The 25178-nt window shown below is 38.0% G+C and overlaps 1 protein-coding gene across 3 annotated transcripts; it reads left to right on the top strand.

The window, feature by feature from the left end:
* Positions 1 to 2562: 2562 nt before the first annotated feature.
* ikzf2 (IKAROS family zinc finger 2) lies at positions 2563 to 25178 on the top strand. Of its 3 annotated transcripts, none has more exons than XM_004555520.3 (9): positions 2563 to 2725; positions 4022 to 4104; positions 5415 to 5461; positions 11645 to 11746; positions 14521 to 14709; positions 15524 to 15691; positions 18505 to 18642; positions 18968 to 19096; positions 20014 to 25178. In XM_004555520.3, exons 3-9 carry the CDS (start codon positions 5434 to 5436, stop codon positions 20823 to 20825), a joined length of 1566 nt encoding a protein of 521 aa, XP_004555577.1. In that variant the 5' UTR covers positions 2563 to 2725; positions 4022 to 4104; positions 5415 to 5433; the 3' UTR covers positions 20826 to 25178. The 3 variants fall into 3 exon arrangements, with proteins under 3 accessions (XP_004555577.1, XP_004555576.1, XP_076731246.1); XM_004555519.4 differs by lacking the exon at positions 2563 to 2725 and adding an exon at positions 2839 to 3119; XM_076875131.1 differs by lacking the exons at positions 2563 to 2725; positions 11645 to 11746 and having other exon boundaries at positions 3482 to 4104.

Genomic DNA, 25178 nt, shown 5'->3' on the forward strand with positions numbered 1-25178 from the left:
CAATTTTGAGCTCTCAATTCCCCCCTTCAAACCAGACACTGAGTTCTCACTTTGCTCTTTGAAGTATAATAGGATGATGGATAGGTTTGGCAAATATATTTAAATATAGCTACATCCAACTCAGTTGTATGTATTTGATATAACAATGCAAAACGTCTAATAAAAATAATACTGCAAATAATATTAATAATCATGGACATAATAATAATAATAAGGGCTACACCTCTCCAAATGCAGCTAACAGCACATCACATAACTCTTTAACGAACAAAACATAAGGGTGAATAAAACTTTTGGATTTCCCAACACTCCACTTACCTTTCATTTGCAGCCAGTATGTTTTTTACATGAAGCTAGTCCTGGATAAGCCAGCTAAGCAGCATTGTTTTTACTGGGCCTAAACACTCTGCTATGAAATTACAATTTATGGGCTCTTAGTTTTACCATCAAGAGTAAAACTAAGAGCACTACACTAACGAGATCACTTGTAGTATACCATGTAATCTTTGACTTATTTTACTGGATCACCTTAAAATTATGACTGCTGACTGACTGCTGCTAGCAAACCAATGTAAGTAGTCTTAGCTAAAACCAATGACTGTAGAAAACAGTCATTGGCTAAAACTGTAAGCTAGCTAGCAACACACCAGTCAGCAGCTTACAGAGACATTCAAATGCTACCATAAAGATAGATGACAGTGTTACTTTAACTCTTGAAAGTCTGTTTTCCAAAGGAAAGCTTGGTCAGCAAGTTACCTTCATAAAATATGGAGGCAGAGTGCACTAATTCCACCTACACAAGTCTGAAGTAACAACAGTATACAACACTGGAATTTGACTCTATAACTGGACACAAAGATGGCCTTAGAGCAAAAGCGGCCAAGAGGTCCTACTCAGTGACTTGAATTGTAAACGTGATGCCTAGCAGACAGCTGCTGGCTACAGCTACCTGTGGCAATTTTTATCAAGGAAAAAGTAACTGATGAACTGACTCAGTTTTGGAGGTACCCTCAAGTGGCTGTTAAAGAAACTGCACGTGCAGGCTTCATTTTACTGCATTTCGTTGCCTTGTACCTGTGACATGTGCAATGACAATAAAGTTGAATTCTATTCTATTCTATTCTGTTCTATTCAGCCTGGGGGGACCTAAAGGGAGACCAAGGAGTGCAAAACTTCCATCTGTCACTTTTGAGGATTTGTGGCTTGGTAGCTATGTTGCTTCACTTAATTTTTTCCAATCATGATGACTGGCCGCTGCTTGCAAACATGACCTATGGAAACTTTTGATTTGTGTGGTGTATATGAGACAGGGCAATTTCAAATATTAAGCGTTGTTTCCAAAACAGAAATTCTGTAGCAAAATCTAAACTCGATAGACATTTAATGTGTATCTCACCTAGCAGATAATTTGGCTTGTCTTTCAGTAAATTTCAAGCTATATGTTTTATAAATATTATAAAATATTGTTTGTTTATATAGACAATATAATACAAATTATTAATTAGACTGTGACACCTGTGGGGAGCCACTGTGTGAATGGTGTTAAACTCACCTGCACCCTCAACCTCTTTTTGGTTTGATTTTTGGTTTTGTTTTCACGTTTAAAAGCACCCTTTACTATCATTCCCACACTCTGACATTTACAATGATGTCACTGCAAACCAGACCTCATGACCTAATTTGCACCATAATTTCTTCTATTAATCATTCTAAGAAATGACGTATATTTGGTGCTGTGTTCTTGAACTTTTCCCATTTTGTCACTGTACTTTGGTGCTGTACAAATTATTTTTACTTTTAAGTTACTGAATTTAAAGAGACTATTAGAAAGTCGTTTTTTTCCTTTCTTTCTTGTTTTGTTTCACCCTCAAAACATGCCTGAGGTCTGTGTCATGTGATGGAGTCTCCCAGTACACTGAAATTAAAATTGTCAAAAGTTTTAACACATTTCTAAAACAATGATTACAATTACCACAAAAGAATGAATACTGGAAGATATATACCTGAAATTCTTAAAATCAACTGTTACTGTAGCTTGTACAAGCAGTAGTTATAGACTAATGGTTTGCATTCTTGATAACACTGATCATTCTATAAAATAGCCTATGCTTTTGCCACAATTTTATTTCCAAAGAAATGCAATAACATTGTAGTAATTTAGTGATAAATATTATGTGTATATACATATATATATATATATATATATATATAAATATATATATATATATATATATATATATATATATATATATATATATATATATATATATATATATATATATATATATATATATATATATATATATAACATGTGGTCACTTTACATGTCCCTTGAGTACACGGTAACCCCCAATAGACTATGCCACTTATGTTTTGTCGTCACAGGGATATAATCTGGCAACAGCCTTAGAAATAAGAGGCCCCTTGTAACCTAATCGATTGCCGAGCAGGGAGGCAGACTGGGTCCACACTCTGTGATCCGTTTCTCTGTGTCAGACCAAGTTCCCAGAATAGCAGCTCGTGCTGGTTGTCTGTGGAGGAGATGGAAGAGGAAGTCAGTGGTGGATGTAACAACTGTTGCTTTTGCTGCCGCTGCGGAACCATACCTGTCAGTCCGCGCTGCATGTTAGATGTCGGACAAGAATGAATTCCGTTTCAAGCCGAGACATTCAGTCTGGATCAGTGTGCAAGTTCATGGGATTATATAAACTCCTACGTGTTTAAGGTAAATTAAAAAAAGAGAGCGCGCGGGAGAAACCTTAGTGCGTGAATCGGTTTCCTGTTTGAACTAGGTAACTGCTTTGATATAGCCATTGAATTTCGTTCGGCTATCAATTGGCTACAGACGCTTCAGAGCTGCTAGGGGCGCATGTCTGCAGCAAAGGCAGACAAGGAGCGTCTGTCTGATGAATGGAAAGCCAGACGGGCTCTGCTGTAGACTGCGGTGATCGGATAACCTGTTGAATTGCAGCTGTCAGCCAGCTCCGAGCCTTCCAGGCAACACAGCCAGCAAAAATCACTTAACACGAGAAACAGCGCGTTGCCACTATAAGAACAAAAAGTCGCTTTACGGTTTTGCAGCTGATGGTTATTTCCAGAGATGCGCTGTTGCCAGCCAGGTATGCACTCTGTCCTTAGCTTACTACTTAACTTGCCTGATGATCTGCAAAATACACTTTTCTTGCCTTTTTGCTGTTTTTCTTAGTTTGAATATTTTTGGCTTCCTAAAGTAATCGTGCAGACAAAGTAGGAAGTAGTTTCAAAGTGGAAGGCCTTTATTTAAAAAGGAAACTGATAATTTAACTTATTATTATGGCTGATGGGACAGTGCCCCACGTTGGCTAGCGTTTGGACGCATTGCTGTTGTCGACTTTATCCGCCGTTTAGTTTGCCACTACATCACATTATTCCTATTGTTGGCAGCAGCAGCAGCAGCAGTTAAAACAGATGAAGCTCTACCGGTTTGACCTTGAGTCACATCTCCACAGTAGCTTTTTATCATTGCCTATTATCATTACCCGCGGATTTCCAGTCCTTTGGTTGTTCAAAATAGCTTGGCTGCTCCCTGTCGCTATGGCTAATTCCTTAGGAACCGGTGGATCCAGTTTGATCCTTCTCTTTCTTTCCTTACCAACTTGTTGAGTTTTCCACTTCTTTGTTCCTACTGCAAAAGTCCACGGGGTAAGACAAGAGTCGTGCGACTTCTAATGGAATGCTTTACAGTCACATCCAGTGAGTGTATAACTTGGTGGGGCAGCGCGAGTGTCGTTTTTTTTTAATGTGGAAAACTGTGCGGGACGCACGCAGAAGAAGCTTTTGACATTCACCTGTAGGACACTATCGACGCGCACCTCCTCAACTTTCCAATGATTTTTTCTGAGCTGACTCATGTGAATTAGAGGATGTTTTTCGCTTTTAGTGGACTGCTAATGAGACGTGTCGATCTAAAAAGAAGTCCTTTCTTTCGTATTGAGACATCCCTGGACTAAATAGGCATATTTTACTCTTTGTTTCATTAAAGGGAGGTGGAGACACCTTGCCACCCCCTCCTCCGTCCTTGACTGAAAGCACCAACTAATTTTTGCACAAGGGAGACTCTTGAAGGTAATTATGTGAATATATATATATTTTATTCACTCCACATTACTTTCTTGTTTTACTTTCACGTTTCACTTTTAATTTTAGTGGCTTATCGTATATAAATAATCACTGTTTAAAAGAAATGGCTATGCCTAGTTGCTGTGACTATAAAATGGCCAAAGATTACCCCCATGTAGCTAAGAGGAGGTCTCATGTATGTACTGAGAAAATTGTGGCTGACTTCTTTTAACCAGTAAACTGTTATTAGAGTATCTAATATCTAATCATGGGAAATGAAAAAAGGGGAAGTGGATTCTGCGTTTGTCTTGCCCTCTTTTCTCATTATTTAAGAGCTTAGTTGTATGTTCTTCAAGGAAGCCAGCAGCTGTGCAGTGATACAATGTAATGTTGTTGTGACACTCCACACGTTTAAATAATATCAGAGTTTTTGTTGTTGTTATGTGCTTCCAAATTCTAATGATTATAAAGTCACTTTGTATTTCTTAATTATAACATTTTTAGACTCAGCAATGAAAGGAGGTTGAGCGATAACGATTGAACCAAACTTCAGTTTCTAACATATAAAAATAAGAAATCCCATTACAACTTATTCATATGTGCCCCATTACACCAACACTCAGTTAAAAACAGAGCGTGCCTTACACTGCCCTTCTAGAAAGTTGAATGTCTTGTGTTTCGTTTTGAGGCGATGCCACTTATTGTGTTGGTTGCTTTGTCACTTTGTTTGGCACCAAAGTTCAAATTGTAACGTAATAAATTTTAGTGATTAATCTGTCAGCATGATGCACATTTTGGTTCATCTTCCCTTGCCCGTTTTGTTATTCGCTCAAATAGTTGAGGGGTTCATTTAACCTGAAATAAAGATAGGTGAAATGTATAACGTTTGTGCAATGATTATGTAATTTCGTGGAAACAGGTGAATAAAGGAACCATGAAATCAACAATTCAACTTCTTTTTAGACAAGCACTCTTTTCATTGTAGAATGTGAAACTAAAACACGGCTGTTCACACATTTAAAATAGTTCACAGGGTAACTTGCTAAATATACATGACTACTTCTCTAAAAAGAAAACAGCACAGACCTATTGTTGCTGTAATAAACTTCTGTAGAGTGGAAGTTATACACACAAAGCTTTTTAGCTGCTGTGAATTGCAGTTAGTTTGCACATGCATTGCTTTGATCGTGCAGGTTTACGTGATCATTCATTGTGTCACTTAGTTTTATCTGTTTGTCTTCATCGTTAAACAAATGAAGAATTAAGACAAATTAATAATGTAAACGTTGCAGTAATATCTCAATTTTCTATTGCAGCACTCCCAGAGCCCTAGAAATGGAGACTTCCGAAGACTATCGTACTAGTAAGTCTTTACATGTATTATTTATTACATTCAATTGACACTGTGACCCATACATTATAAACAAGGACACACTATAACGCATATATTCAAATGCATGTTTATATTCTACTGAATATGAGAATAATAATGATTGCATCGTTATGAGAACTTTGACCTTAAAAAGTGGTTTTGAATTTCACAGTGAATCCAAAAATTTTCATTTGATTTTTAATTGATTTATTTTTAAACCATGAAAAAAAAAACAAAGAAAACCCCAAAACATTGTTGCAATCACAACACAACATTTTAAGGGATTTTCCCCCAAGTGCAGCCTTTTTCCTGTTCACCCCTTAAAGTTAGAGAAAATGCATTAGCAACATCCTGTTGAACGAAGCAGATACTGGATATGCGCTTTGTGGTGCTCCATTGCCCTTTGCTGGTTTCCTTTGGGCAGGTCTCTTGAATATCTTCCCTGCCCCCCCCCTCCACACCATGTATTTCGCTTTGGTGTGCATATTTCAAAACAGGTAGCATGTTGTTGATGATCTGTGGGGACTTTTAGGTCTTCATTTGGGGTTTGCGCTTGCAGGAACACACAGGCGAATAGTCTTGGAGGTGGAAAAAAGAAATGGAGGCTCTTTTTCTCCCTGCCTGTCGGTGCGTCACTTCTGAAATAATATTTTTATAATTATATATCTTTCAAAAGGCATACATCTTTGGAGGATACTAGATGGAATTGTCATTGCTCCCATATATTTTGACTTTCTCCTAGGTTTGGCGAGGCACTGTGTACTGTGGGTGAAAATTTAGGTCAAGTAGTCTACCTTTGTGTCACACATCATCACAGTCTCACTCAGTACTCTTCCACATGTACACAGCTACCCTACTACACTAATTCTTAGCATCCCCTGTTACATATAAACACTCTGTTTACACGTTTTCCAAAATCTCTGGGAAACTATGTTACAAATATAACAAAAAAATTGAGTGTAGTGGTTTGTAATTCCTACGTTTAAAAAAAAAATACAAAGACAACGTATCAAACGTTAAAACGTTAAAAGGGAGACATTATATTGTTCTCATGTATTTGTTTGTTTTAAGACACATAGATTAATTTCAAACTTTATGGCAGCAACATATTTCAAATAATTTAGGAAAGCGACATGTTTACCTCTGTGTTGCATCCCGACTTCTGCTAACACTACTCATAACCATTTAGCATACTATAAAAAAAATGCCTTTCTAGTCTTGCTAGATAAAAGACGCAACTTTCTCGATGCTTTGTTTTGCGTTTTAAAAAATCTTTTAACTGTCTATTTTTTATTTTATTTTTATCTGCAGCCTTCTCAACTTAGCATCAAGCCTCTTTTACTTCAAAGCCTCGCTGTTGTCATAAGTACAGAATGTCGTGTGGTATCGATTTGCTGATATAAGCAAGGTCTGTTCTGCAAAAGATGCTGGTTATGGTTATGCTGCAAAAGAAAACTAAAAGCAGAAAACTGTGTATAACACTCATTGTAAGAAATGCCGTGTGCACTTATGAATCCCCATATGGTTTTGCTTTGGAACGGCACACAAGACAGTTTTCCATCTCATTTCTGTCCATCTTATATGAACTCAGGTCCGAACAAAGTGCTAGTGTTTTTAAATCTTGTTTATATAGGCAACACTTTTTTTTAATTTTACTTTTTAAATTTTTTTTTGCATAGTAATGTTGCTAAACTGTGTTCCACAGTGATAGTGGTTTTCAGTAGTATCCTGAGATTATGTAATGATTTCCTCTGGGCACGCGAACAGATTTCTCCAGAGTCTGTAGGTCTTTCAACAACTCTCGATGTAGGATTTTGTAAGTGAAAAACCTCCCCATCTTTACTTCTGTGGGAGTCCAACTAATCTGGGATGTTCGTAATAGCTTGTCTTCTCCAGCCGTTTGTTGTCCCCGATCTTCCTTTTTCCAAATGTATGGCTGGTATAAAACTCAGAAATTGCCTATATTTGACAAATTGAATAAGTATGTATGATATTGACACTTAAAACAAGTTATAAGAGCAGAAATTCCATTTGCTATCCTGGGACAATGATTGGACTTTATAAGCTATGCTCACTGTGTGTTAGTGAAGTCAGCAATTATTACACCTACAAGTTTCATGTGTACACATTTGTTCCTTTCCATTTGCCAACACATTAAATCATGTCAATTTTGTATATTACTCAAAGAACATTTTCTTCCGTAAGATTAAAGTGTTTGATATCCTAATCTGTTCATACAGATTTGACTCAGCAAACCAGGGGCACCAACGCAAACCTCAGTCCATGAAAGCATACGTGTGTGTCTGAGTCTATTATTTACCCATACCCAAATGTATTATCTATCAGCCAGTAAAACGTTAAAAGTTTGTGTCTGCAAACTCACTGGTTGTGATATCTATGTATCTATGTATCGATTGATATAGATTTATATTTCAAGGGGATTCTACTGGATTCAGTTCAGTTAACCAATTTTCATTCTCAAGAAACCAGTTTGAGATGATTTCAGCTTTGTGATATGTACTGTGGTCATAAATGGATGGAAATGGTCAGTAACAATCCCAAGATAGACAGTGGCATTTAAACAATGCTCAATTGGTACTAAAGGGCCCAAAGTGTGCTAAAAAAATTATTCCCCACCATCACAGCACCACCACCACCACCAGCCTGAGTCACTGATATAAGGCAGAGTGGAGCCACACTTTTATGTTGTTCAAATGAAATCGCAACCTATAAATCTGAGTACTGAGGCAGAAATTGAAACCTATAACTTTCCAATCATTTGTTGTCGAGTTGTGGTTAGCCTGTTTAAACTCTAGCCCTCCGTTTTCTGTTCTCAACTAACAGAATGGCAGCCAGTGTCATCTTCTACTCTACTGTAGCCCATCTGCTTCAACGTTTAACATGATGTGCACTCAGCGATGTTCTTTTGCATACCTTTTTGTAACAAGTAGTTATTTGAGTTACTGTTTCCTTCAGATTGAAGCAGTCTGGCCATTGTCCTCCGACCTCTGTCATAAAACAAAACATTTTTTACAGAGGACTGCCATTCGCTGGATTTTTTTTTGGACATACTGTATTCAAAGTCACTTAAATCACTTTTTTTCCCCTATTCTGATGCTCAGTTTAAATTTTAGCAGGTTGTCATGCAACATATACATATACATTGAATTGCTGCATGCGACTGGATTGAATTAGATATGTCTGTTAAAGATAGATAGATAGATAGATAGATAGATAGATAGATAGATAGATAGATAGATAGATAGATAGATAGATAGATAGATAGATAGTAGGGGTGCAACGATATTCGTATCGATATTGAACCGTTCGATACAGTGCTTTCGGTTCAGTACGCATATGTATCGAACAATACAACATTTGTAATTTATTTTATCAACTTTCCTTCTGACGATGCTGTCTGTGTTGAGCGCTCAGTGAATCTGCGTTCGACTACTCCGCCTAGGCTGCACTGTCGAGCGCAGATCCACTGAGCGCTCAACACAGACAGCATAGTCAGGAGGAAGAGCGCAGGGCAAGCTAGCGAGACAGAAGTTAAGCTCTCAGCAACATGGACCTCCCCCACCCTCATTCAGATCTGGCGTTTGGAATTATTTTGGTTTTCATGTGACGTATGACCCTGAAGGTAAGCGAGTCATGGACTAAAGTAAAACAGTATGTTGGATGTGCCATGCAATGCTTAATTACATTGGTGTGAACTAGTGTGTTAGCGCAGTTAGCTCGTTAACGTGTTGGCCGTCTAGCCCCATGCACGGGGCGATCGGTGGTAGCTCGTTAACGGAGATTTGCCGTGTTGTGGCTTTAAGGTCATTTCAACGAGATTAACCTGAAAGCACTAGTGGGAACACAACGAATATGACTGTACATTGCCGACATCATCCTAGTGCAAAGACAAAAACAACAAGCATGCTACTAACTTTAGCCGAGTCATTTAGACAGCTGTTAGCACATGATTCTCCTTATGCTGCTGAGAATATAGCCCAGAAGAAGCGGATAGTATAGCTTTTATTTTGGAAAGAGACACTTCTCTGTAATAAACTCTCTTTTCCAAAGATGAGTGATTCCTCAATCAGATACAGGGCTTGCAAAATCGCTAGCCCGATGTCCCGGAGCTAGCATCTTTCCAGTCGGGCTACAAAAATCTCTCTGCCCTGCCCATCGGGCTATTGTAGGAAAAATATATGTCAATGCTTTTGCATTCTTTCAGAAATGTAGCTGGGTAATTATGTCATTGGCATCGGTGAGCCACTGTCAATATGTGACATATTGAAATCGCGTTTGAATTTGCGCTTGTTTTTTTGCTTTCACTTTGCAATGACAGCACTGATCTGTGAGTGATGATAATTTGTGCACCAATTCCTCTGACATCGTCTTATTAATCGTTAGCTTACTATGCAAACATGACAAGTGAAATCTCCCGCAGCAAGCTTAAACATGTGAGAGGTTGATCGCGCAGAGAATCGCTGAGCTTATGTGAGTGCGTGTGTAAAAGTAGCAGTATATATATTTTAGTTCTGCTGAGCCAAATAAGACAGGTCGGGGTGAAGAAGTGACAGCCAAAGAAAAGCTTACCACAAAACGGAGAAGTTATGACAAATCAGACTATAAGGCAAAAAGAAAGTGCAGCTTTATGGTTTCATGGACAAAAGAATTTCTGTGGCTGCAATATGACAAGCTAAATAACCAGGGCTGCACATAAGTGGTCCGCAGGTGCGCATTCGCTGTCAAAATAAAAAACGCGCACAAGGGTTAGGGTTAAATTTAAAAACTGTACTTTTGAGTTAAAATATATATTTATAATTTTAATAAATGACAAATTAAAAAGGCATGAACATTTTTTTGTATCGAAAAAATATCGAACCGTGACACCAAAGTATCGAACGAACCGAACCGTGAATTTTGTGTATCGTTGCACCCCTAATAGATAGATAGATAGATAGATAGATTTGGGATTACCTAGATTACCATGGTACTGTTAGGTGTCTGACAGCATCTGTTACAGTAATGGAAAATCCTCCATGACAAATCTGGGCCACTCCTGTCTCCAGGACAGTATTGCCAAGGGATAGCCAACGTTGGTCACCTGAGATTTCCTCCAACCCCAACCTGTGCAACCTGAGCCTAGGCCCAGGGATTGTGTCTTGGACAGCATCTCCCAGTAAGCCCACTCAGTGAGGCTGTAACTACAATGGAACAATGCCACAGAAAAAGCTTGTCAAGTTAAGAGGAGCTGTCAAAGAGAGAAAAGATCTGACACAGATTTCTTTTTTCATGTATGCGGGGTCACTTTAGACATATTCAGAAAAAACAAATTGTAACAGTGCACCATTGTAGCAATTCACAGGAAGCATCTATCATATTCTTTTGATTTTTTACAGAGATTCCATAGCTGCAGCTATCCTTTTTAAATCGGACTGATAGTGTGGTGACACCACAATGGATACTTTACAGTATTTCTCACTGTGGCTCCTAAGGGGTCAGAAGGGGTGTTTGCCTGTTGCTACTGCATTGTTCTAGTGACCCTGATGGGGCCATGCTGTAAGGGGATAAGGGATTGGTTTGCTCTCCCTCTGAGTGGACACCGGGCTATCCATAGCCCGAGTTCTGTACAAACTGCTGAGAGAATGCAATTTGATCTACATTTGCTGAACATTATAATCACATAGGTGGGTAAAAACTTTTGGGTAGTTTGGTTTTGCATTCTGGATATTGACTACCTTAATGACTATTCAAAATAGGTCTTGAAATAGATCTGAGTATGAAGAAATTAATCATTTTCAATCTGAGAAGGCAAGCAGCAGAAGGCTTCTTCATCTTATTCAGTATGTCAAATCGAGACATTATATTTATTTCTGTTCTATTGTCACTATATTTACCTGCATTAAGATCATAGACCAGAAATAAGCATGCAGTAAGGTCTGGTATTTTGCTGTCACAGTCTCTAATGTCATCCTCAATAACACCATTTATTTTTCTCAACAGCAACTTTCTCAATCTTAACCTCAGTCTTTGAAACCTTTTGATGTAACATAACCAATTAGTTGCATATTTAACACAATCAAGAAAACTGGCATTTTTCACATAACAGTGGCATTTGTTGTTCAAGTACCGTATTCTACAGCACAATGCAGATTGCAGTGTTTCTGTGTCTCCCAGGTAACGGCAAATGCTCTCCTGGTAAGGAGAACTCGAGAATGTTGGCGGATATATCAGCACCTAATGGAGAGACAGTTCCTCAGGGTCCTAATTCCCCTGGTGGTGAGTGCTCAGTTATTAGATACACATTTCTGCAGTCTTCCAAGAACAGCTGTAGAATGAGCAGAGGCACTTTATCATTAAAAATCAGCATTAGATGATTCAGGTTGGCTATGCGTTAAGATATTTTTTCACAAAAAAAGTTTTGCAAGGAAACAAAGAATACTCTGTTTCCCATCAGTAACTATGGAATACATAACTGATACATTTATAATTGGTTGCGCCAGGTAAATTACCATGGCAGATGTGAGCAGATCAGAAAACAGATGCCTGTGATAATATTTCTGGTATCTTGCATGGAACACATGTTCATTTGATTTGTGTGGAAACTTTAAATTGTAAAAAAGTGGAGGAAAAGCCATCCAAAGCATGAAGCTAGAATGACATTCTTGTCTTAAATTTGAGAAGCTTCGTGAGAAAATTATCGAATAAAATATACCTGAAGACGAAAGCAGCGTTACCAAGGGGCTGTAGATTACACAGTAAAAGCTTGCGTGCAAACAATGTGCCCTGTTGCATCTTATATCATGTTGCACTTGGTCTGAAGTGTTGCTTGGTTCCTTTCAGCCTACTGACTTATATCTATAGATCATCTCTAGCAGTGTCACTGTGAAGCAGCAAAGTAAGAAAAGGGGAAACAAAGTAAGACAAGGGACCTCAGTGAAAAAAAGGGGAAGCTTATCTCCCACATGTTTAGAGATGCAGGGAGGTGGGCTGTGCGATGGTTTTCACAGGGAAATACTTTTCACCAATAAGAGCTGTTGTCATCGTCTCAGTTGCTTAACATGCTTGCCATTTGAGGTTTTGTTTCAAAAGAGTTGTGTTACTACTCATCATATACTGACAATAAGCACAAAGGGGTACAAATTTTGGTGCCAAATTTCTTAAACTTGCAAGCAAAAGCAGAAACCGTACGGGGGTTATATTTGTGTTATGCGCTGATTACACTCTAGCTGACTACATGACAGATTGAGGGATGCCTGAATTTCTTTTTTGGGGTTCGGTCACCTTCTCAATCAGTAGTGATCATGATTCTAGGTTTTCTGTTCACTATATGAAAATTCAGATAACTCATAAATTGAACGGAGACGTAGTAATTATAAAAAACAGTATCTAGATGATTTTCCTAGCTGTTTTTGTCATGCGGATTGTTTCAAGCGTATCCTCATCTGACCAATCTTTGCATTCCACTCTGCCACACTGGAGAGACAGATGTAAAGATGCAAGGAGCTGAATAGCAAGGACGTTCAGGTCTGCTCCGTGTTGCCAGGATACAGCTGTCGAAGACAGGCTCGATTGCAACTTGGGTATTGGGATAAGTGTTCTTCTGTACAAACTGTGGCATTGAAAAACATACAATATTAGATTGAACAATGCTGTTTTTGTATGCATATGCATGGATTCAATCACTTGCAATGACCACATTTATGCATATCTCATATTGGCCTGTGAGAATTAACTTCATGTCAAAGAGAACAATTACTAACTGCTGTCTAATGGGAGGCTTTAGTAATCCAACCACATATGCTTATATTATTGATTTTTATAAAATCCCATAATAAGATAGCCAGGATTGTTTAGTTGTAGTTGGATAATGTATACTCCTTGCCTGTGCAACCTATAAAGCCCCAAAAGCTATTTACAAGATTTTATGTAGTGCCTGAATGTTTTTTAAAGCACTTCAGGCTCATGTGATTTTTTTTTAAATTAAAAATATAATTTACACAACAAAAGCTAACTGACCCCTGTGCATATTACTTTGATATTGCTACATATGACAGATGTACAGAGATCAAAGATATCAAATGTAATAAACTATAAATGTAAACACTTTATTTTGCTTGTTCATGGCGTATTTAAGATAGCGTTTGTGTTTAAATGACTGAAGATGATGTTTTGTGATAATGTTTTGCTGTGTTGAGTTTGTTGATTTTATTCTATAAAGAGTAGAAGACCTTAGAAAAATATTACAATTAGTATTTTTATGTTAAATTATTGCTAAATGCTTGTAACCAATAACTAGAAACTAAGTGATACGTTTCCCGCCAGCTCAGATTCAGACACACATACATGCAGAAGCATGCAGACCCACACATGCACATGCGCACCGGTGCACGCACATGCACGCATGCGCACACGCACACACACAGATGCACTCATAATATTACACAATATTTTGCTTTTGCCATCCAGCCGGTCTCCCACTGCTATAGAGCAGCAGCCAGAGAAGGCCTCTGGCACTCCCTTTCTTCCCAGGGACAGCCAGAAACTAGACCAGCCTGTTTTATTCTTTTTTTTCCCTTTCTGTCTCTTCTTGTCACCATGTCAAGTCAATGCTATCTATGAGATCAGTTGGTATGTAAAAATGTTTTTAATTTTAATTTTAATTTTTTTTAATTATTTTTATTTATATTCTGTACCTCTAATCTTCTCTATCTCTAGCCTATATTCATTTTGTCTACAGTACATAGCAAGTCCAACACAGATTAAATCAGCCCGTTGCACTCCAATTCAGTTTACAGAAGTGACTCGGCCTTGTGGCTCAACCTTTACCTTCACCTAGTTCATCTCCATCCATTACAATTCAATCTGACCAAATTTATTGTAATGCATATTTACCTTTGACAGAGTTGTGTAGCCAGCCTGGGTTTGGGTATGGTTCATGATCGCTGTGGACAGCATTTGTATAGTAAAAGTAGATTTTTAACTCTCCTATACACCTAACATTTGCCGTGCCATCAGGCTCATCAGGATTGTACTATGCTTTGTTTTTTCAGAACTGACAATTAAGCAAGAAGAAGAAATCATGGATGAGTCTGACAACAGAAGTCCAGCAGTGGAAGAAATAGGCCAAACAGGGGAAGAAGGAGTAGCACTAGAGGAATCCATGAGTGGCAGCCCAAGCAACGTACAGGATGGGTTATCTGGGCCAAATGTGACAGCCGAATCAGGAAATCGATCAAACGGTACTCATTTTGTTTTTCCAAATGGCATTAAAGGTTTTTAAATAAACCTTTTAGCATAATTGACATATCTTTTATAAAACTCTTTGGAGATGAATGATCCACAAAGAATTTATCTTGTTCCGACCATTAAACCAGCAGGGGAACCAGCAGTTTCCACTCCTTTAGAGTGAGTCAGAAACCATTTGTTTTCCTCGACAGTGGGTGTGGACTGCCGTCTTTCTTTCTTTTTTCTTTGGTTGAAACAATAGCCCTGTCTTGGAATTATTATCAAGGGAAAAAAATATCCTTGGAATCCTCCGCAACAGGTTTCAGTTGACGCCATGAGTACTCTGGTTATCACAGGTCATATTTCTCTTTTCCATCTCCAGATTAAAAGTAGTCTAAAGTAGTCCATACATATATGTGCTTGTGTATTAGACACTGTAGCACTTGCATTTGTAACTTTACTTCAGCCAAAAGTATATTTAATGCTAATGTTAATGCTGATTACAATATATTTTTGATTCCTTAAGAGTTTCCAGAAGAGAGTCGCAAGTACACTACGCTCATGTTATCAAGTTTTTGTGTTGTAACTATGTGATGTATTATCACGGTCAGAAGTTGTACTGAATAATTATTTTGTTTGTTGTTCATTGGCAACTACCAAGTTGTTCAAAGAGTCAAATACCATGTCATAATAATTCGAATGACATATTTTAAAATATTAAGGGAAAAAAAATCCAGTTATAAACAGTGTCTTCTTAGGTTTGTTGATACTTTCAAAAAAATATCCACAGTGATTGTGGCATTGACTTCCTGTTCATGAAACTCTCAGGAGACAGGCCGTTCCAGTGCAACCAGTGTGGTGTGTCGTTCACCCAGAAGGGAAACCTGCTACGACACATCAAACTCCATACAGGTGAAAAACCCTTCAAATGCCCCTTCTGCAGCTACGCCTGCCGGAGGCGCGATGCCCTCACTGGTCATTTGCGCACTCATGCTGGTAAGTGTTCTCCTCCTCAGCCCCTTTTCTTCCCTTTTTACTTGCCCACTTGTGCTAACCAGAAGAGACTTTGTGTGTATATATATCTACATATATATCTATATATATATATATATATATATATAGATATATATGCAGTCGACATAAGCATTCGATATTGAGGTACACTATTTTAAAAAGCCCAAACCCTTTCAACATACTATTAACCTCTTAGGTAGTATTTATGCTGGCTGGTGAGGCCATACCTTGTCTTTTAGATAGATTATGTCTTCTTTTTATCTGCGTGTTATATACGGCACAGTGAGTGCTTTGTGGTTAGGTACCAAGAAACACGCTGTTCCTTAGTCGCTAAGGAGGAAACTATCTGTCTGTTGAGAAACACATGGGGAGTGCTGGCTGTATCAACTGTAACCCACTTTCCTATATGAGGATGTGCTCTCCCTTTTGTTGCGCCTTTGAAATCAAGGTCAGACAATACCGTCATTTCTGTCTGTGATGCCCCGCAGGGTTTACTCATATATAGTTCTCTTTGTTAAAGCTAACTTTTGTGCTTATGTGTATGCCCATATGTTTATGTACAGTTTCGTGTGCGTGCAGGTGTAATTTTGCTCTTAGAAATCCTTACTTACATGATTCCTTTACACACATCTTATTTATTTTTGTCACATTTGTCACCTACCTTCATTACCATTTTCTTGGTTACACTTCTGTTGATCTGAATTTGTTTGTCCTTTCGTAGACTCTAAATTTGACTCTTCCGAACATCGATTTGGATATTTGACCGACGTGTGTAATCTTGACTCCCTCCCTCTCTGTGTTCGGGGACTATTCATTATACGACTATTGGAATCCTGGCATTTGTGGTTTGGTGCCCTGCCAGGAAGAACAGGTAGAAAGAAAAGAGAAATACAAAGCTTTGACAGAGAGGTCAGATGATGAAAACGGAAGACTACGGTGAGAGACAGTGAAGACAAAGGCTAGATTAAACCTTATACTGGAAGATGACATTTTTCATTCAGGCACAGTTGATTGGTAAAATAGTAATGCAGGAAAATCAGGTGACAGGGTTTTATATTATTTAAGGTCTAAATTCAAACAGGTTTTTATTTATTATCCAGATGGCGTCAATAAAGTGGGTCTGAGTTCACAGTGGACTGTTTGCATGAATAAGAATAGCACCTGTAATGTGTCCACTCAACATCTGTGCAAGATTGTGTGTGGGTGGTTATATAAATATGAAAAAGTAATGAAGCCTATGTAGTGTGAGTGAGAATCTGTATAGCCACTGAGAACAAGGGAGTGAGTCTTGTTGACTGAATACTGCCTACTCCACTGTTAGAGTACCACACGGCTGGAAAGCAAAGGCAATTATTTCCATGATGACGTTTCATTTTGAAGTAACTCTTTCATTACCAAAATGAATATTGCTGAGATGACCCTGCATATACACCACACTTCCACACTACCCACACTTTGATAATATTGAAACCTTTTGTCATTATGCAGTACTCTTGTAACTGTTCATACTCAGAAAAAAAAGATAATAAACCCCAGTTTCAAGTTCAGCCCATACAGTGTCATTCACAGACCACAGAAGTACTGAATGACATATACGGCAGAAAAAAACTATTATTCTTTTAAATGATTCACGCAAGAAATGTAAGATTGGCCATGACTGGTCATGTCATTGTGTAACAAGTGGGTTTTATTTCATTCACATCATCAAAAGGAAAAGTCCAGCACAGACAGCGTAACATTTGGAAACTTTTCTTTTTTTTAATAACTCCACTCGCCTTTTCTATGTGAGAAAGAGTACTTCTGTTAACATGTGAACTGTCACCTAGCTCTAAATGTGTGTGTAGTTTGTGTGACTGCTCGTATGTGTGTTACAACCTCCATGCTCAAAGTGAAAGGTTTTGGGTTTCTCTGTTCTCACAGTGAAAAGAGCACTGGATCACATCTTCTTCTAGTAATACTGTCACCATGAGTCTACATCACTTGGCCAAAGGTGCCATGTTTGTCATATTGGTTAGCTGTTGTGGTCTTCAGTTCACTTCATGAGTCATTCTAATTTTGAGAATACTCTGACGCAGGACTCAGATCTTTCCCTCTGCAGTGTCTGGGATTTCGCTTGTTGAAGCATGTTGCAATTATTATTTTTTTTAACCATTTTTGACTCAACTTACATGTCAGTATGGAAACAGCTCGTGTTGCTCACAAGTAAGCTGATAACTAACTGCCCGGATAGTGTACAATAACTTCTTTAAACAACAGAAATCACCTCCAATAATTCATTGGTGTGTTGAATGCTTGTTGAAGCAAACGTGACGTATGAAAGGAAATGAGTGGACTAAGACAGATGTAAAGAATGAGTCTTTATATTTTCACTTTTCTTCGTAGGAAGGAATCTAATTAAATAGAACAATGAATCACACTCCACCTCCATAGCAGTTTAACCTGGAGTTAGTTTCCTACCGCCACAATGGGATGCATGATCAATTCCATTATTTACTCATGCTATGCCTCTGCAGTGGGAGTTTGCTGCACAGACCAAAGCGTTTTGAAATGCAGACTTTATGGCGCAACAGTCTTGGTCGCCCACAACTTGTGTTTCTGTCTGGCAATAGTTGTGTGGAATCACACTAGTAGTGGAACCTCCATGATCTCAGAAGCTTGGTTTTGGTTTGTTTGTACTACTTACTGTTCACAGTGTGTACTACTACGCACCACCTAAATACTGCGGCACTGGATACTGCCCACTCTCTGTCTACAGCGATGAATGAAATTAATAGACTGAATGTTTTTGCTTTTAGTCGGCAAACCGCACAAATGTAACTACTGTGGGCGGAGTTACAAACAGCGGACATCTTTAGAGGAACATAAAGAGCGTTGCCATGGTTACCTGCAGGGTATCGGCTTGGATCCTAATGTCAACAGTGGGCCTTACACAGGTAAAAATAAATTCACTAGAATTGAAACCAGTAAACGTACATATAATACAGTAAAGTTAATTCTTGAATGAACTGGAAATAATCCTTACCATTAAGCACTAATGACTGATATATTATTTTGCGCAACTTTTGCTATCTGAGTATACTTACAAAATACTCAGATAAGTTATTTATTTTGCAAATAATAATAATATAAAGCTGCACTTGCCCTAAGCAAAATTCATCTTACTTTTATTCTAAACCCGATCATTTCTTCATTTATCTTTCCTTTTAAACACCCAGCTGTATTCGTGCTCCTTCTTATCACCTGTTCACTCCTTTTAAGGTGACGTTCCAAAAGAGCCAAGGCCCATGCCAGAGCCCACCATGGCCACCTTTGATCGGCCACCTGTTATTGAAAGACTGCATAGCAATGTAGGCAAGAGGAAGAGCACCACACCTCAGAAATTTGTGGGTGAGTCATACATGCATTTCAGACATAGTCAGCAAATCGACTACTCTAATTACCACGAAGATAAAAAACAAATGTTTCATATGATGTTTTATTCAGAGGAGTGGGGTGGGAGGGGGGGGAGGAGGTTGGGGTTTAGCAGTTGAAGTACCAACTGAAATAATTTGTTGTATTACGTTCTGCATGCAGTGATCTTTTTTACGACTCTGACCTACAAAGCATGCCTATATGCTGTTGTTATCATCTAAATATATTATTGTTCAACAATGAATTGATTAATTTAATTGGTTTATAGGAGTCTTGCAAATGATTTTACTTGAGCATTAATAACATGTTATTGTTTTTATCAGCTTACCCGATTTTATTTTTTGAGCTTACTTAGTTTGATTTGTCTTCCCCTTGTTCCATAGTTTTGCATTATATAGTATTATATAATATCACACAATAGCTTTGGCCTACAGTTTTTTTTTAATTTGCCACACTATTAGAAGATGAGATTGAGCAACTAGAGCAAGCTGACTGAGAGGCAAGGAAGTGTTTTTTTCACTCTGTGGTTACGTACACCTGTAACTTTGCCATTGCTCTTATCGAGAGAAAACAGCTTACCGCATCCCTGTTCTCGAGGGGTTAAACACTGCAGTCGTAGATGGATGGGGCTTTCCACTCATTAGACTCAAACATCATGCACAAAATGTGAAAAACAAGTTCAAAATATCACCAAGCCATAACATTCACTGTCTAGAATGGAAATTACAATCAGTATTTGCATTTGTACATATTAATTTTCCTTCTTGACTGAAGATAAAAATAAGAGTATTTTTGCCACTTATGCTGCTGCATCTATATATATATCTTATTTTAACAAGAAATTGCCATCATCATTATTTACATGCAGTCATGAACTACTCTGCTGTTTACAGGTGAAAAGATGCCTCGCTATAGCTATCCTGATATGAGCTATGACATGGCTGTTAAGTATGAGAAGCAGTCTGAAATGATGCCACCCCACATGATGGACCAGGCTATCAACAATGCCATCACATACCTGGGATCAGACACCCTACGCCCCATGCTCCACCATCCAGGTCCTCCACTTTCTATGGCTGAGGTGGTGCCTATTGTGAACCCACTCTTCCCCCATGTCCTGCCACTGAGCCAACGAACAGAACGTTCAGGAAACTGTGACACACTACCAACACAGCCGCCTCAGCCCCATGAGTTCCCCGGTCATCCCACCTCAAATGGCCCCACTGGTTTAACAAGGCCAGGTAAGCATCCCCAACAAGGGCAAGAGGAGTCACCCAGCAACAGTGGTGTTGAATCTGCTGACTCAGCTCGCAGCAGCCCTCAGGAAAGGCAGGGATACCATGGCAGCAATGCCCCCGTGGGCCTCAGGTCTCGTGGCAGTCCAGCAGTGGTCTTTTCAGGTGAGCGGATGAGAGATGCATCACCTAGAAGTGGGGCAGGATTCGGGGTTGGGATAATGCGACTGGCAACAGAGAGGCCTGTGAGCCAGGAAGGGATACGGGTGTTTGGACGGGAGGGCCAGGAATTAAGGGCCTTCCAGTGTGAGCACTGTCGAGTGCTCTTCCTGGACCATGTCATGTACACCATCCACATGGGTTGCCACGGATACAGAGATCCACTGGAGTGCAACATCTGTGGTCACCGGAGCAAGGACCGCTATGAGTTCTCCTCTCACATAGTACGGGGTGAACACACCTTCCAGTAAGAGGATGGGTAGAAAATTGAGGGATAGACAAAGAAGTGAAAGGAGCAATACCCTGATATCCGTCCTTATCTCCTCTGAGACTGTATTGTTGAATGGCATTGTAGACAAGTGTAGCACAATCACAGACTTTCTTTTTAAGCTACTTATTGCGAATCTGAACAGTTTAACAATCACATGAAGGTATGGGCCAAAGACACATTTTGTACTATTTAATTGCGATTAATGTAAAGGAAGGACTTTTTTTTTCTCAAAATCTTACTAGATTCTATATTAGAGCAGCTGTCAAAGGGCATTGACAAGTGTTTTTCTTTTTTTCATTTTAGTCTATTCTGAAGTATATTCTTTTGTGTTTTCCCTCTCATCATGCTTTTAACCGTTTTTATTCTGAAGACATAATGCATGCATATAGATGGTATATTAGAACTTGTTTCTGCCCTGTGGGCTCAGTGTGGTTGATAAAAATCAGTTTCAGATTACTAGACAAACGTCAAGGCTGCAGGTGGTGTATAATGTCACTAAAAAACATCACTATGTTTGACAAAATAGTAGCACTTATTCATTATTGTACTTATAAAAAATTTGATCATTGATGCTATCAGATGTTAGTAAATATACTGAATGCATTCTGGTTCTATTCTCAGTGGGTATGCAAGTGCATTGCTGCCTAGATTTAGAAAATGCTATTAGCCCCCATAAATATATATACACCACCTTATCACATTTTGTAATTCAGAGTAAATTGTCTTGCATATCATTATAAACAATGATAAACAATGTGATTTCCTGTGCAAAAGCTCAGGAGAGTCTTTTAGCTATTGCTATCTGCCTATCTGATAATGAGCAGTTGAAAATATTGAAGGCATTATTATTGTATTATGTTACTTTAACTCTCTGCAAATGGTGCATGTTTTAGCTTACCATATCATACCACCCATGTTTTTCCATCTCTCAGGGGCTTGTAAAGCATTTGTGAACCATTAGCGCAGATAAAGAAAACCACCAACTTCCTGTTGGTGGCTTGTCTATTTTGTAATTTTAAAATCCTGCCAAATAAAAAAGAGACTATCTAAAGCAACATATGAAAATGACTTTAGGGCAGTGTTTAAGCTGGTAAACATAGTTGAAATATCTTGATTGGGGAAAAAAAGTGTTCTCCTCTGTTTAAGAGAAAAACATGTTGAAAAGCACAATGTCTAGTGTGTTCTTGAGGTTGCTTAACAGAGCACTGGAAACACAATGAATTATCTCAAATATTTATCTAAGACAAATTTCAGTTTGTCTTACATTTTGAAATGATCCTATTTATAGTTCATGAAACTGAAATTGTTGCTTATATTGAGACATATTTTTCTCTGTTATAATCAGTCACCATTTAAATGCAAGAGGACATAAGAAAAATCACTCTGAAAGTTAAACATAAAAACTGTTGCCTAGTCATTCTTGTTGTATCTGTGACTTTTAAAAGTTCAGTTGAGGGCGTCTTTTTTCAATTGTTTTCTTTCTCTACACTTTCAGGGTAAGATGTCCAAATACCTTTTTAATTTCCTTTGTACTTCTGCGGAATACTACTGTGTCCTGTTGACTCAGACATTGTGTTGCTTACAGTTTGAGTACACTGCTATATTCTTAAACTTTGAGTATAAAAAAAAACAACTGTCAGAAATGTTGTCCACATGGACAAAAAAAGCATGATGGTGGTATAGAAGCCCTTAACAATCTTGAAGTCATTTAACTACCTGGCTGCAGTATGATTCTTTATGGCAGTGGATACCAAAGTGACAGCACTGGATGTTCTCTATTGTACCTCACTTTGTGCTTTACTGTATGCCTTTCCTTTTGATCTAATCCACTTTTTGAATTAATTGGGATGGTCTGTCTGTCTGTGCATGTGTAATATATTCTTTCATCCTGTTTGTAGACATGACTAATATGGGGAAGTGTATTTTTTTCTAAGGCTAATTTCCTAAATTTGTCATGTGATAATATGGTATTATCGACCTGATCTTGTTTGTTTAAGGCTGCCCCTTCTCCGCTCCTCATAAGCCCCATCTCCCACACAGATACACACTAATGTCTGTTCCTCTTCCTCATTCTCTGAATGTTACTCTTTGCATCGCCATAATGTCACCAAATTCATGTATGACCTTTTACAAAGGGGACCACGAAAGAGACAGCATGAGCAGGAGGCGGAGTTAAAGAAGCGTACCACGTACTACTACTCTGAAGGCTCTTCTGATAGTTGTAGCATCCCAAATCTATAGAGTAGGAGTATTACAACCTCCGAACTCGCTTGTCCATCATTTAGCAGTACATTGTCAAAGCCAGTTCTTTCAAAGTTACTGTCTCTGCTGTGAAAGGACTCCGATAAGACTGTGCTTGGTACAGTTGGTCATGCACTTTATGTCTCTTTAAAGCAGAAATGTCAAATGTTTTCTAGTTTTAATTTTTAAGTGTTGTGACTGTTTCAAACGATCATTGTCAGAACAAAAGTTAGACTTTTGTTTGAGGGAAAAATCTTGAGCAGGACACTGGAAATTAGGACTGTGTCGGTTTTTGCTCTGCTGCCTGATGAACATGTACTTTTTTTAATGGACTCACAAAACCGTTGGCATTATGAGTTTTAAACATGTATTGTCTAACATTATGAGCAGGCTATTATGCTCTAAGGCTAAACTCAGTGAACTTTTCTTTTTGTTCAGTATCTACTCGTAATCAAAAGGCAGCTTTTTCTCTGTTTACATGTTGCTTCTTTTCATGCGCAAATGGTGCCCAGCTTGCATAAAACCTTACTATTTGTAAAGTTTTGGCACTAGAAATTGTTTACATCTTGCAGCTGTGATATTGACTCTGTACATTCCTCTGTCATATTATTCCTATTTTTTTTTCTAAAAAAAGAAAAAAGAAAAAAAGGAGTCAGTTTATTTATCCTGTGATAAAATCTGTGTTAAGGATACCTTGGTTTTCTCTCCTTATCCCAGGACAGAACAGAGCTTAAACTAAATGTAGGATAATATATTACAGGGTTTTTTGTTGTTGTTGTTGTTGTTGTTTTATTTTTGTTTTTTTAGTTACTCTTTAGTTACTTACTCTCCAGGTTATATTTAGTAACATCCTTTGGGGTACAGGTATATCACAGTTCCAACTATTTACTTATCTGTTGACAGATTCTTGACTTACTCTTTTTCCTTTACTGAAGCAGCCATATAAACAAACAAACAAAAAAAAACAAACCATAACAAAAAAAAGTGTCTTCTGTCAGCTTTCCTAGTGAGTGAGGACTTTACTTGAACGATTATTGCTATTGTTACAGATCGGGGGGAATGTTTTTGTACAGTGTGGTAAATGTCTATTTTTCTGCTGAAATGTTGCAAATAGTTTTGTGAATTTTGTGTGTTTTTTTTTTTATTTAAAAATGTTTACAAAAAATGTAAAAGGCAGGGTTCCGGGTGCATTGTATTTTTTAAGAAACAGTATACAAACAGTGTATATTTTGGCACTGAAAATGAACATTTATCCATATATGTGTGCTGATTGAACAACTTTGATATCGATACCAACTTTCTGATATGAGGGCTCTCAGGTATTTACATAGGATGTGTATTTTTAAGTCTTAAAATATGTGATTTATTTATGAAAAAAAGATGCATATTGAATTTAATTTCTATGATCATTTCTCTTGACTTAAAATAGTTTAACACTGAATATGGTGAAGGAAGTTGGAGTATTCTTAAGCCCCTTTTTTCAACAGTGACCATACATGAAGGCACACTGCTGTGAAGAATTCAATGTATATTTTAAGGCATGACTTTCTCTCTTCTCTATACATGGTTTTACTGCTTTGCCTATTTCATTCATTTTTAAACAGGAAGACAAACATAATACTGTGTTGTTTTCTGCAAAACATGCAAACTGTACCTTACTTGCAAATAAAATTCTTTATTGCAAGATAAAAATTGAATGTTGAAATCTGTTGATGCAACATTAAAGAGCCTAAAGGTCAGAAAACATCCCTAGAAAACTATTCAACTTCCACACTTTTCTTATTGTTTGAATTTGAATTGTTTATCTTACACCTGCAATGTTGGTTATATGTAAAGGTATTCTAATGTTTTTCACAGTTGAAATCGAAACGCACAAAAGACCAAATGATCATCAGGTGACAGTTGAATTGGTGACACTGGGACTATGTTGTGTTTGAATGATCTTATCAGCCAAAGTCATGTTCTTTGGCGATAGCTTTAATTCTATAGAACAGTGTACCGAATATGAAGAAAGAATTTTCTTAGCGATGTCTGTATCTCTACTTCAAAATCTGCTTTCTAGTATAAAAAAATAAAGTATATGTGAAATATA

The sequence above is a fragment of the Maylandia zebra genome, linkage group LG16, assembly GCF_041146795.1.
Source record: "Maylandia zebra isolate NMK-2024a linkage group LG16, Mzebra_GT3a, whole genome shotgun sequence".
Classification (NCBI taxonomy): Eukaryota; Metazoa; Chordata; class Actinopteri; order Cichliformes; family Cichlidae; genus Maylandia; species Maylandia zebra.

Coding starts and splice junctions, on each gene's coding strand:
- ikzf2 (XM_004555520.3), top strand. CDS start 5,434: ATGGAGACTTCCGAAGACTATCGTACTA. Junction 14,710..15,523: donor ATCAGGAAATCGATCAAACG/GTACTCATTTTG, acceptor TGAAACTCTCAG/GAGACAGGCCGTTCCAGTGC. Junction 19,097..20,013: donor CACACCTCAGAAATTTGTGG/GTGAGTCATACA, acceptor TGCTGTTTACAG/GTGAAAAGATGCCTCGCTAT.